The sequence below is a fragment of the Zeugodacus cucurbitae genome, chromosome 4 (assembly GCF_028554725.1).
Source record: "Zeugodacus cucurbitae isolate PBARC_wt_2022May chromosome 4, idZeuCucr1.2, whole genome shotgun sequence".
NCBI lineage: Eukaryota > Metazoa > Arthropoda > Insecta > Diptera > Tephritidae > Zeugodacus > Zeugodacus cucurbitae.
The window spans coordinates 68,227,439-68,242,175 of record NC_071669.1 but is presented as its reverse complement, the minus strand read 5'-3'; the positions used below and the strand labels follow the sequence as shown (position 1 = coordinate 68,242,175).

General features: G+C 33.2%; 2 protein-coding genes across 3 annotated transcripts in view; one reads left to right on the top strand and one right to left on the bottom strand.

Annotated features, from left to right (window-relative positions):
• Positions 1-6,431, top strand: part of LOC105213967 (EGFR adapter protein) — a 55,646-nt gene extending 49,215 nt beyond the window's left edge. Inside the window, exons 4-6 of the mRNA XM_011187096.3 lie at positions 145-430; positions 488-768; positions 860-6,431. Coding sequence (XP_011185398.1) covers positions 145-430; positions 488-768; positions 860-1,087 — 795 coding nt within the window. The 3' untranslated portion in view covers positions 1,088-6,431. The remainder of the gene's footprint in view (positions 1-144; positions 431-487; positions 769-859) is intronic.
• Positions 6,432-6,980: 549 nt separating this feature from the next.
• Positions 6,981-14,529, bottom strand: LOC105213977 (terpene synthase). 2 transcript variants are annotated; one of them, XM_029040666.2, is made up of 7 exons: positions 14,261-14,529; positions 13,957-14,111; positions 8,155-8,263; positions 7,832-8,092; positions 7,660-7,762; positions 7,468-7,595; positions 6,981-7,300 (listed from the first exon to the last, which is right to left on the bottom strand). In XM_029040666.2, the coding sequence occupies exons 1-7, from the start codon at positions 14,342-14,344 to the stop codon at positions 7,175-7,177; spliced, it is 966 nt and encodes a 321-aa protein (XP_028896499.1). In that variant the 5' UTR covers positions 14,345-14,529; the 3' UTR covers positions 6,981-7,174. The 2 variants fall into 2 exon arrangements, with proteins under 2 accessions (XP_028896499.1, XP_011185410.1); XM_011187108.3 differs by having other exon boundaries at positions 8,155-8,299; positions 14,261-14,528.
• Between the last annotated feature and the right edge of the window lie 208 nt (positions 14,530-14,737).

The following is a 14,737-nucleotide window of genomic DNA, read 5'->3' as shown; positions in this document are numbered from 1 at the left end:
TTCGAAACTCAGTCGAATTCTATAAAATCTTATAAGATATATAGATATTATACCTCAAAATGACTCGTGATCTAGTTAATCCTTCTTCTTAATATTCCATTAGCTGTATTTTGTTTCTAAAACTTCCATTTCAATCCCTTTCAGGTCAAACGTCTCACAATGGGCATGGGTCTGCTGCGTGGAACCGAAGACAGTCGTCCGCTGGTGCATACAGCCTCATCTTCACTGAATTCCGGCTCGTCACAAACCATCTCCGATGGCTATGTGAACGAAGCCATTTGCGAACCAGAGAAAATGATCACCAACAAATTCGGCGACTCTTGCCGGCAATCGTTGACAGCGCTGCCAACGCTGGAAGCCGGTCATATGGGCTTGCAAGAACACACCGAATTTAGCTATAAGAAAAAGTATCTGCGTGAAACGTGTAGTGGTAAGACGAGAAGATTTCCTTTTTTTCTTTAATACAAATTACACCATTCTTTTACAGCCAACTCCAGTCCAAAGATGTTTGCGCCCAGCGCGCCGTTGCGGCTCGACAATCTCAGCTTGGCCGAACAGCACGAACTGAAAGGCGCCGCTTGGTTTCAAGCTGGCATCCCGCGTGAGATCTCATTGGAGGTGTTGTCGCGTCAGAACCCTGGCGCCTTTCTGGTGCGACAAAGTAGCACCAAACCCGGCTGTTTCGCTTTGTCACTGCGCGTGCCACCGCCCGCGCCCAAAGTGGCACACTACCTGATACTGCGTACGCCGCGTGGCTATAAAATCAAGGTTAGTTACATGCCCGATGTAATACGATACCGTTTGCAACGCAGCGAAGTGGAATGCTCATATATTTTCATTTTTTCACATGCTTTTGCAGGGTTTCACCAAGGAGTTCAGCTCGTTACGCGCGCTCATTACACATCATTCGGTAATGCCGGAGCTGTTGCCTGTGCCACTGGCATTACCACGTCCGACGAATATGGGCGCAGGCGCACCGGGTAGTCGACATGGCTCACGAGGCAGTGAATTGGATGGCTGTGATGATTTCGATACTTATGGATCGCTAAATGATTTTCGCAAAATGATGGCCGATTTGAATGTATGACTTTTGAGTGAAACAATGAGTGAGGAGAACGGACTCAGGGCGGCGGTGAGTGGGTGTAACGCTGTAGCAGCGGCAACAACAACTGGAACAACAACAAGTTGACAGCGCATCGGTTGTCTGAGGCGCTGGTGGTGTGGACGAGGTTGGTGAATTGGTGTGTAAAGCAACGAACTTAAACAACAACAACATAGTAGTAAAATGCAGCAGTAGAGGAATGAGTCAGGGCCGGCAATCCAGCAAAGGCCACTAAAGAGCTGATGTTGTAAGCATAGTAAGATTTAATTCATTATCGAGACAATGAGAATGTCAACGAGCACTCATCAGGAGAACATACCACATGTAATACAACAACAACAACAATAACATAATTGACAACCACAGAGCATAGTTCGAATTACAACACAATTCAATCAAGAGACACAGCAACAACAAAAACAATGATTACAACAACAAGGGAAACAACAACATTTATTATAAATAGCATATCGACCACAGCAATGACATTGGCAGTGACCATGACAGTGATACAGGCAACTTTTCTGCAGCACACACACAGGCCGCATCTTGCAACAGACTCATCAGCAACAACAACAACAATCTGCACTACAACTGCATAGGTGATATGCAGCACCCAGAACAGTTAAAGTGCTGTTTGATTAATCAACACCAACAAGCAATACACCAGCAGTAGACACCAGCAAAGGCCAGATGACAAACGAAATGTAGGTGCCACAAATGAGGCAACTTGCACCCACTCATGCGTTGCATGCATTACTGTCTGCTGTTGTCCACTCGCCACTGCCTGTGTAACACTCAACACTCACTCGCCTCTGTGACTTCTGTGTCGAAATTCTGACAAAATGCAGGAGTTTACGGCAAATAGCTGCATAACTGCAATCATCAGCTTTGGCTATGTGTGTGCGTAGGTATATGTGAGTGTGAGACTTGTGTTAATTAAGCTCAGCAATTATTTTAATTGGGCAACATATTCAAAGAAATTGCATTCGTGGCTAATGAAAATCGCAGGATTACAGAAGATTTACAGCACACAAACGAATAGCCAGCTATGCTACAAGTAATGCGTGTGTAAATATATTAGTTAGTGCGTGTAAGCAGAGTTAATCCCAAAATATTTAGGTGTGCTTTTGTGAAGGTATACGCTTGCATGGAAATGGTTTAGTAATTTAACAAAGCCAAGAAGTAATTGATTTATAGTAATTCCAGTAAGGCCGATTGTGTATTTGTATTTATGTATGTATGTATGTATCTACTGTGGGTCATAGCAAAAATTCGTAGTAAAGATGCCAAAAAGACCAGACGAGTTTATATATCTTCAAGCATTAAAAGTGTAACCGCTAAGACGTCTACAAAATGTCTAATAGTTCGCAACTGCTTAAAAGACAATTTCTTATGCAAAGACCTGGCTGAAAATCGAAATGAGTACAGAAAATTAGAAACTTCTATCATTTCGATACCATTATTTTTCTACGATTTGCCAATGACTTCAAAATAAGCCACAGTTTCAGCGATTACCGCTTCATTTGCGCTAAATTTATTTTCAGTGAGTTTCTTTAGAGGTCTGAGAATCAAAACAAGTCGCTGGAGACTAGATGCGAAGAATACGGAAAACATTTTCTGTTGTCAGCCCCACTACTGTTAAGCTTCTGTACATTAACAGTCAAGGCCGCAATGCCAAGCGAAATATCACAACAAGCAAGCATATTTACATACATACAAGCATACATATGCGTCTTTTTGGTTTTTATGTTTCAATACTGTGACTTACATACCTCAACATTTGCAACATCATTTCACTTAATAGATGTATGTATATGTAAAAGTGCTGAAATCCAACTCCACACACATTTAGCGAAACACCAGCAACATTCTGGCATTTTAGCCAGCGGAGCAGCCACAGTCAAACACACGCACTGTTTGATTCACGAAATTAACACATAAAATGCATTGCCAACAACATAATTTTGCTACTAGACAGTTTAAAACGCGCAAAACTTTCAATATAACAACACTACTACTCATTTCCAGTTGTATTTAAATAATAAATTTCGTTTTTAAAGTTCTTAACACCAAATTTGTGTAATTTTACACTCGCGAGACGGAAACTGACAGCTCGCGGAAATTTTTGGCGGATGAAGCTTAACAAATGCAGTGTTGCATTAAAAATAAATTTTTGGTTATTCGAGGCATGCTGTTAATTTCAATTTTTTTTTTAATTATTTATATTTATTTGAAAAATAAAATATTAAAATATTTCAAAATTCGTTAAATATTGTCATAAAGCATTTTAATTAATTTAATTATTCAAAAGACATTCACTAATATATTTTAAAAATTAATTTGTGAAAATTTTGCGCGAATTTATGTACATTAAAAAATATTAGAATTTTATATATTTTATTTTTCGATGCATTTCACTTTTTAATTAATTAAATTAAGTAATATAATTAAAAAGAAAATAACTTTATGTAATAAATTTTTATTAATAAAAATAATTGAATCGCCAGTGCACCCTGCACTCAGCAAACTTCAAATGCCATCTTAACCGCCTCCGTTAGTTTCCGTTTGCGCGTCTACAGCTTTCGCTCTACTTCGCAATTGCGGTTTAAAATTGTGAATTTCGCGTTGAATAATATAGCAATTGAGTTAATTCAACCGTACCTATATAGTAATAAGTAGTGCTTCGAAAGTAAGTAAAATTTGCTAGCGGGCTATGTTTTTTATGCGTTTATTTCGTGAGTGAAAAAGACAGCCGAAATGGTGTGCGCTAAACGCTACAGTGCAATTTGTTTGTGGTTATAAATGAGCAAATATATAAAAAGGCAAATGCCATAGTTCATTCAACAAGAGAAAATGCAAATTCAAGTAATCTATTTCAGTTTAAGGTGAGTCGCGTTGGAATAACTTTAATAGGTTATTTGTTAAGATAAATGCGATTTCGCTTAAAAGAACCAGTCGCCGGCAAAGCAATTGTGTGCTTTTCCTTTTATACATACATACATACATTCATGCATACACATACTGATATTCGCATGCATTTTCGCCAAATTTACTTAAAATCTATTATTCTCACTATAAATTATTTTTGTGCAAAATTCAAGCAGGCATGAGCTTAAAATATAAAACAAATATTTAGACGACATACAAAATTAAGTATTAATAGTGAACGATAATATAATTCCATGTTATTTGCAACAAAATTAAGAATAAAATGTGCCAAATTTTCTAAAATATAGTTTTCCGAAAACGAGAATAAAATATCTATACCTAAATAATCAAATATTTGCATTTATACAACTATATAAAATCTAAATTCTTATCTACAAAAAATATATGTATACGAGACCCAAATTAAGTGGAGCTAAAGTGCATTTGTGTATCAAAATTTAACTTGTAATTGGATAACATATGAAACTATAACTAAAGTAATCATATACTAAAAACTAACAAATTGCTAATACTATATACTGGATATATCGTATTATGGCACAAATAATAATTTAAAACAAATGTGGAAAACATATGGAAACATTATACTTACAGGAACAAATGCTATGTGTGTGCACTTAAATATTTTACAGTTACAAAAAATACATAGTTGTGTGCATATATGTTATGTGTTAATAAAAACGAATTTAAAATTGCATAGAACATTTTATAGATTCATAGACAGGCATGAAAGCTGAACTAAATTAAATTAAAAATATATAAATGGATAAATAAGGATCTTAAATTAAACAAAAAATTATAACAAAATATAAAGAGAATTACTTATATATTAAACAAAAAAAAATGTTTTTGTTTTTGCAATGTTTCAAATTGTAACATTTAGCAAAGGTTATGAGCTTTGTGACTTTACAATGTGTTTATATAATTAATATGAAAAAACAAGCTGTGCTATGCTACGCTACAAAAATTAAACAATAAAACAAAAACAAATATACGTATGAATGCTTATAAAGCAAAGGTATACTAAAAAAATATATATGTGCTTACTGTAAGTATGATAGCTGTCTAAATTCACAAAGGTAACAGTTAATGTATCTTTAATAATTTTGATTAATTAATAAAAAAAAAACATTTTATATTTGTTGGATAGTAGTAAATGCGATACAAATATGCTTTAAATTATTGTCTAAGTTAAGTGCATTCATATATTTATTTAGGCAAAATACCTAATTGTAAAAAAAAGAAATAATTTCATTAAATGTATAACAAATAGATATATGCATATATAATATGTGAAGTACGTAATTATGTAGTTATAAATTACTTGTGAGATAGAAAATAAAATTTATAAATGTTTACTAAAAAATATTTGTACTGCTTAAGTAACTTATAGTTAGTTATGTATACAAAATGTAATTAAATGATACAAATACACAATACAGAAAGCATTGACAACATAATTATTTCATTACGCAAACAATTAAAAGTCAAATAGTAGTATTTTTAGTAAGAAATTTGAGGTTATCTTCAAAGATTGGAGCATCAATTGCTTTTTTTAAGCCTAAGCGTGCTTAATAACTGCTTGTGAAATTGCATACCTCCTACTAGAGCGTCACAATGCAAGTTTTTGAATGAAATATACTTACATTTTTGTTTTTTTTTTCTATAATTTTTCATTTTATTACTTTCAATTTTACAATTATTTTCATATTCTTACAATAGGCTTTACTCCATAAATTCTCTCTGTAGCAAGTATTTAATACTTATATGAATAAAAATATATTTATTTATGTAATATAATTAATATATGTATATGTATGTATACTTATATACTTTAGGTGGTGCAATGTGCAATAAACTGCAGTGCATTTCATTTGAAAAAAGTTAACATTCTCCAGCCGTGCGTCCATTTATAAATGTATATATATATATATATATAATATTGCGAATACATACAAATTACTTTTGTTATTTAAAATATTTGTTTATGCTTTACAAACATTTCTGCAAGTCTTTACTTGTATGTGAGTGCTGTGCTGATGAGTTGTCTGAGGCACATAATTAACTAAAAATTAATTAACACGAATGGATAATTAACTATATATTAAAAAAAAAAAAACTAAAGCAATACATTATTTATATAATAAACATAAAATAGCAGTGAAATCAGTTAAATGTATTATAAACTAAAATTAACCTAAACTCGTACCCCAGACATAATCATTATGTTGTCGGTGCATGTGTTTGAGTCTGTGTACTAAGTATGCATTTGTTTTACGATTATTACGATAACAATATATTTTTAAACGTGCGAATTTTTAGTCAATAAGTGGTTTTTCCTTTTAAAATTTTTTATATATTTTTTTTTTCTTATTTTTCAATAAAACATTGCTTAATTCAAGTTAAATACAACGATTTAGAATCTTAAGTACACACGCGAGTACTTAAAGAGAATTGGAATTATAGTTTGCTTACAATCAAATACGGTTTCAACAAGTATTATTAAAAATTCAACACGCATTACAACAATATATATGTATGTGTTATGTAGAATCGAAATGCCTTAACAAATTGCAAATTAAAATTTTTTTCACAAACTTTTATACTTAAACAGCGCGTATAAGTGTTAAAGAAATTTTATGACTTAAAAATACTAAACAAGAGTTAGTTACACGAAAATGTGCGATTTTTAACAAATTTTTCAAAATCTTCAAACTACAAACTGTCGTGCATTTATACTTTTCTTGTAGTCCGCTAACATCCTACACTTTTATGTTACATGGCGCGTGCGTTATATTATGTTTTATCGAATACTATTCTGCATATTTGTATATGTATAGTTGTTTAAAAATCTATTTTAGGCGCTTGAGTGTCCAAGAAGTTGTGGAGCATATGGCTCCCGCTCCTCGTTTTTGCTTTCTGAGTGTTTGTTTGTGTAAATATGATAATTTCAAATTAACATTTAATTTAGGCTTGAATAGGCGCTTGTTGAATAGTTTAAAAAATATTGAGTTTTTGCAAGAAAACTTCGATCAGATTCATTTCGCTTTTAACAGCAAAAGAGGTTGTGGAATTAACGCTTGCGTCAATTCAAGTTTCCCTCTTTTGCCTCTTTGGTTGTTAATTGCTATTATGATTGCTCGACGTAGCAATATCATTGTGATTGGTGTGGTTCTCATTTGCTTTCCATGACAACAATTTGTTCAGTAACATATCCATGTAGGGATTACTACCCAAACGTGCGACCTGTTGGTGGTAAGAAGTGAAATTTGTAAATAATGCTAAAGAATTAACTTTAAAAGGTAATTTTTGTAAAATTTTAGTGAAAAGTGTGTTATATAATAATCCATTTGTTGTATATGTATATTTAATATTTTCTCATCTAACCTCAAAATTAAAAAAAAAACAATTACCTCAGCTCTCGCTTCTTTGTCGAGCGATTCCAATACTTCGCGCGTATATTGAAAGCTGCCTAATTTCTCAAGCAAACCAATGCAGTATTTCTTAACTTCTATGTCCTGAGTGCGTTGACGCAGAATATCTAATAAATTAAAATATTATAAATAAAACGTGATTTTTTTAATAAATAATGAAAGAGAACTCACGCAAAACCTGCTTATCGTGCTTCTGCGAACGTACGGCATGTATAACGGGAAAACCAAATTTTCCCTCGGTCAAGTCCTCAGCGAAGCTTTTATTTTGCGTATACTATATTTTACAAAAACAAAAATTATTTAAAATTATATATAATTCAATAGAAATTAATAATATACACACCTCCTTCAAGCTGAGATTGCAGTAATCATCGCGTATTTGAAAATACAAGCCAAGTATGGCGGTCAACTTCGTGAAATCCTCCTTATTCTCGCTGAACAGTTGCATCAAACGTATGGCCAACATGAAGAGGCCGCCCGTCTTGCGTATGGTCATTAGCTTGTAATCCGATTCGGAGGGGCAAGTGAAATTATCGCGCCAATAGATTTCCATGCCTTGACCACGATGCAGTTCCAACAGTTGTTCGGTGTAGACATTGGTAGCCTGCAGCAAGTAGTTGGTTTTAATATTTCATATGGCAATTAAAAAGGGAATTTATGAATTACCTCTGGATGGCCCAACTGTTGCACCTTTTGCAGTGAAAGAAAGAGCACATAATTCGCCGCATTGATGGTGCTGGGTACACCGTAAATAGAGTGGGCTACGGGAACACCTCTGCGAAGTATTGAATTGTCTTCAATATCATCAATTCTGTAAGAATTAAGTAAATACGCGTGACGAACAACATTCAATGGCATTCAATGCTTGTGTGTTTATTAATTTTGTGGGTTAGAATTGTTTGCGATGGAAAGCGCGCAAAAAAGTGGGGTTAGTTGTGTTCAAACATTTTAATTATATAAAATACATAAAAAATATGGTGCCAAGCTAAAATAATAAAAATAATTAATTAATTATAATTGCAAGCAAATCTAAAATAATAAAAATAATTAATTAATTATAATTGCAACCAAGATAAAAAGCAAACCATTTCAACGCATATTTCTGCCAGTGTGTAATTAAAAAAAATCATTAAAAAACCAACCGACATATTATAATAATGCGACAAATGAAATGTGTCATAAAATGACAACGACAGCTACTTAAGTAATTAAAATAAATCATATTGCTGCATTGTGCAAAGAAATAAAAGCAAAAAAGTGAAAATTAAAAGTAAAAAATTGCAGCAGAGACATGCCTGGTTATTTATAAAACAAAGAAAAAGTATAAATGGGTGCATTTGCAGAATGTAATGAGGTTTTCCAACTGCATAGCCATACATACATACATTCATTCATTTAGATTTAAATAGCCATATCACTCACTTACTATACACAAAGCGCCAAAGACGGTCGTGTGTGTGTTTGTGTGCATTTCATTAAGGATTCAACAATTTTTATCCTGCTTTATTTGCATTCACTCAATGTCAAGTTGTTTTTGTAAGCGCACTATCAAAGCGTATTGCAAGTATAATAAAAAAAAAATTTAAAATTCACACTTACTGCTGTTTTATATGTGTGTGTGTTAGTTGCAACAACTCTTCTGTTTTCATGCCGACAACGGTCGACGTCATACTTTTGCTATTGTAAGATTTGTGCTTTTGTTTTGTCTTAATTTTTAAGAAGTGAAATTCGTGATATTTTTAAAGTGAACTAGTTACATAGTAACTATTTTTGTAACTACTCATGGACTAGTTTCAAATTTATGCCTTTTTAAAATACGTTTTTTATGACAACGAAATTAATATTTTCACCAAAAAATTGTCGCTTACAACATTTCTTTTAACAAAAAAAAAAATTTAAGGCATCACTGGACAAGAATCTAATTTAAGTCCAACTTCTGCCAAGAAATATTTTATAATCTCATAGTTAAACCAAAAAAGTATCAAGCTTGTATTTCCTTATAATTTATTTAACCGTTCTATATGGTTAAAAATGGTCTCTGAGCTCTCTAAAAACCATAAATTAGGAAACAAATTTCAATTTAGAAGTTGAAGAAATTAATTTTGAGGTCTAAGTTACCCTTAATTACGCCTGTATACTATTAATTCAAGGATTCCGATTTTATGCTAGACTAACTAGTTCAAAATGGAATAGTAACTAGTCCTGAATGGAATAGTTACAAACTAGTTTTGCGAAAATCAATTTTTTACAGTATTATATTTTTATTCCATAGAACACTCGCTTTGAATATACATATCTAAACACTACATACATTTCTCTCTATCTTTAGATTTTACTTTCAACTCTTTGCCATAGTTAGCATGTCTATAGGCATCATTGCTTCCTGTTCAAGCAGCAACACACACACATTTCCGCTCGCCATCTTGCACACATCTGCAGTGTCGCAGCAAAGACATTGCCGATTCACTGTGTAAACTACTATAAGCTAATATTATGTGTTCTGGAAGCTGGCAAACACTTGTGTGCAAATGCCGGTAGGCAACGGTGGAAGAACATGTTGTCGACGACAGTGGCAGCTGGTTAACAAGCCAGCCAGTTAGTTAGACGGAGAATACGATATGAGAAGTGTAGGTATGTGCGCACAGTTAGCTCAAGAGAAAGATAAAGGCGAAAAAATATCACAGATTGATAATAGACAGCTTTTAAGTCGGATTAAGTACGTTTTTTGCTTGGATTGTAGGAAGGATTAGGGATATGATATATCTATGTGCTAGTTTATGCAGTTATTGGAATGCAAATTGTTATGCATAGTTAGGTTAAGTGAGATTCAACCAAGATCCAGAGAACAATTTCCATATGAAACTCATTTTGTCCAACAAAATGCTAGGTTTATTGTGATTTATTATTTTCTTCTTATTTTTTCCCATAATTTTCAGAGCATCACAAAAAACGTTGCATACAATTAGGCGCCGCAAATAACCGACACTAACGTTTTGAGTAACCATTAGCACTATTTTTAAAAAATAATATCATATACCGTAATTTACATTTTCATGGTCATCAGCCATATCGCATTCTAAAGCATAAACAATTGTGGGCATGTGTGTGTGTACGCTTTTCACTTGGCTAGCAAACAATGGATGAGTCATAAATGCGAGAAAATAATTCTTTTTTTAACAATAGAGCAAAGAAATATAAAGAAGCGCTGCACAAGAAAAAGGCTGACTTAAAAGCGATGCAATTGAATTGTCACCAATGAATGTGATTTCATTTCATTTTTTTTTTGCTTGCAACAGATATTAAATGCCATTGTAGATATGCGTGTATGTAGGTGTGAAAGTGTGCATGAACATGAATGCCAATTGATGAATTTTTCTGCGAAATTAAATGTTGAGGAAAATAAGTTGGATGTGTGTGTGTGTGTGTGTGTGCTGAAACACATACAGTGGAGCCTCAATAAGTGGTACTTGACTACAAATAAAATGATTTTTGTACAATTTTTGAGCGCAAACGACACTTTAAATATTTTAGTTGCATTTAGCGAGTACCTACTGTACTTACATATTGTAAATTTATGCTAAAGAGCAAAATCCAGATACAATGCAAAATTAATACGAAGAAATAAATGAACAGAATTGCAATCAACAATCAAGTAGAGTGCTAATTAGCTGTGCTCGAAGGTTGACAAGCGTCTATACTCGCAAATTAAGCTAACCTAGTTCTTTAGAAAGAAATAGTCATCGCAACTTAATATTAAATGCACATTGCACAATCGACAATGAAGGGACAAGTCATAAAATGGCACATGTACAAAGAGCATTGAACAAATCAAACGTACCGTAGGTTTCAAATAAGAATTTACATTCATTTATACACATACATACATACAATCATACATGTCACACATCCAGCACATAACAACAAAATATGAATTTCATTAAGTGAACATAACTGGCAGATCAATGAAATCGCTTACGAAGGGGGGGCCCAACCAGCGCTGAAGACAATGAATTAAAATTGAAATGCGTTGCGTCAGGCCTCAACAAGTCATTACGGGAGATGTATGTACATTTCAATGCAATATTATTTATCCTACGCACAGGCCCGCTAGGAAATTTTAAACGAGTGTTAAAAGCTGCGCTTTTTAATTGATGGTTCCAGGCTATTTATGTTGCTATAACGAATAAAACATACACCAAAGGGTTTGGTACTGGTTTTGCAGACCGAGTTGACGCGGGATTTATGTATATCATCAGTTTCTTGATACAATAGTAAAAATTTAAAATTATTGTGAAGAAAGTTTTAAAATTCTTTTATTTTAAGATTTATTATGATTGCAAAAACCATATTCTAAAGCTCTCTTTATGACCTTAGCATATCAAAAATTAATTCTCAACTACTCCAATACCATATTACAACTTATCTGCCTCCAATTTCTCGGCAGGGTTTAATAGTATCTCGTATTGAATTCTTTTAGACCCCTTTCACACAGGCAATTTTTGTCGCGGCAATTCTTATTTTTATAGGAGAGGGGGCGACGAGGAGAGGAGAATCGCGCCGAGTCTGCTGTGTTCAGGCAACACGCTTTGTGTTCTTATTCGTAACAGTTCGCTGCTACGTAACAGTGTTGCATTTGCACATATTTTAAAATTACTGTTTACAATATATTTGAAAATTTTAATTTAATCATTTAATTTTGTATGTAATTTGCAAATACATATAGAAATATGCATAATATATTTAAAATGTGCTAGAAAATTGAGAATAACGATAAAAATTAGTTAATTAAATATATTTTTTTGCTTGGAAACGATGCGTACAAGAAGTTGAGAAAATTATATGAAAGAGAATGACAGAAACACACGAACAGAGTTGTCGAACAAGAATTGCTCGTGTGAACGCAAGGGGCTACAGCAAAAGAGAATCGCCCGAGAATTAGCAACAGAAGTTGCCTGTGTGAAAGTGGACTTAATAGCCAACATATGCACGCCTGCTTGTTAACCGTTGGTGGGTGAATCGTATATTTTTTTTGTTATTCAGTTGGCATTTTTGCAGCGGCGAAGCAGTGTAACCACATGTTGAAGCCATACACAAACGTATGCAGACGCATATAATATTTTATTGCCTTAATTGTTGTCGCACCATTGCTATGAGACACATACTTCACTGAGTTTGAAGTACATAAAATATACAACAGTGTACAATTATCACTTACAGCTTCCGCAACTTCATTTTTTCTGATATTTACTAGAAATGTATATATGTATGTATGTATATAGGAAGTGCACTCAACCAGTTGCGAATGTTGCTCTTTTCAGATAGCTGGCTATTTACATATTGCTTTACAAAACAAATATTGTTTTTATTGTTTTTTTAAGGGAAATATTTTAAATAAGAGAGAGCTATTTGAATATTACATTATGTGCATACACATATTTGCTATTGAATAGTCTGGTTTTGAAATGCAAGTTCGGTATTCTATGCAATTGAATTTGTTTGAAACATTTTTACAATAACAATTTTTTATTTTTTATTTAATTATAATTATTTGTAAACACACTGTACTGTACTGAAGCCTTTTTATCAGATTTTCATGGTCGCATTTCCAAAATCTCTAAAAATTTCTTAAATGTGTGTTTGTATATCATAAATAAGAATGAATCTGAGTCATATATAATTCTTTCTGTATAAACATTAATCAAAATAGATGCATACAAGTGCCTGAATGCCGCGCCAATTGATTATTGGCAAATAAAGGCATTCATGTATATCAATTCAAACAAACAGGCATATTTCCCAGAATCGTTAAATAAATTTAAGTTCCTTTTTAGGCATCTGAATTCATACACAAACACATATAGTTAAATTGAATGTGGCATGTGCTATGCATGCAAAATTCGCGGCATCTTTCAATGAAGCAACGAAGAGTCAGCAGGATTCGACGAAATTTATTGAATTTGCAATTAAATTTGAAAATTAAATACACTTGCATATACTATAAGTAAAATGGAAAAGCAAAACACACACAAAACGTAAAGTAAACAAAAATTTCGGAATCGAAGTGTGAATTGAATTGAACCAGCCGCCCAAAGACTAAAGCAACGTATAAACAAAGGAACTAAAAATAAACAGCATACATATGTATATTAAACAAAAAATCATTACTTGTGCACATATACAAAAATATAACCTATACAACAGCATATGATTGAGTTTGTGCGGCGCCGCTAATCACATATATTGCAGATACCACACATTGACTCACACCTGCACTTGTAAACAATGACTTGATGTATTTTTGTGGGTTAGGATGCTATGGCCAACTGTGGTGGGGCACTTGCGCCTATTAATCAAACCGCTTGAATACCACACATACTATTAGTTAGTTAGTAGTAGTGTAGGTATTTGTTGCTTAAACTTCAGCATCTCACATGCATTAAAAATACACACATACAAATAAATACTCACAATAAACTGGAATTGTGCAGCATTTGCACAATTTCGCCAATCTGGTGAAGTTTCTCAGCCGGAATATTTAGCCAATGATTGAATGCCAAGGCCAATTCGGAGCGAAATTGTTTGCCTGGTATTTGTTGTATGTAAGCGAACGGCTGCAACAGAATCTACATAGGAGAAATAAAACAAACGGAAGATACACGTAAGCGTAGGCGATTTAAATTTACGCAAACGCGCACTTATGTTATACATATGTATGTTATCCAAAAGTGTTGCGTTACGGGTCAAAGTTAATGAATGAACACTGGTTTATCACCTCATCTTGTTCTTTTTGCGCTGATGGATCACGCGTTTTCGCGAGTATAGAGCACAATTCTTCCATGTTATTCATCACTGGCATTTAGGCAAATGGGATAACTTAAATAAGTACACAAATTTGGCGAGTGTTAAGAACACTTAATTTTCACACGACTGAACGACTTGTCAGACACCACTTGTCTGCTTGGAACAGATTGTAGAACGAAGGGATTAAACCAAAGAAATATACGATGTGTAGGTGATTCTTTGACAAATCACTTGCGTTTGCGATGTAAACAAAAGCAGTTTGAGTGTCACTGTTAAAAGTTTGACAGTTGCTAGGTAAAAAGAGATGCCGTAATCTAGTATTTTTTATGTTGTACTAAAGGCTTTAATAAGAAACTTACTTAGTTGAATGCGCTTGTATTATGGTTTTAATAACTATAAAAACCAAAATATATACTTTTATACCATATATTTCAATTATAAGCTGTTA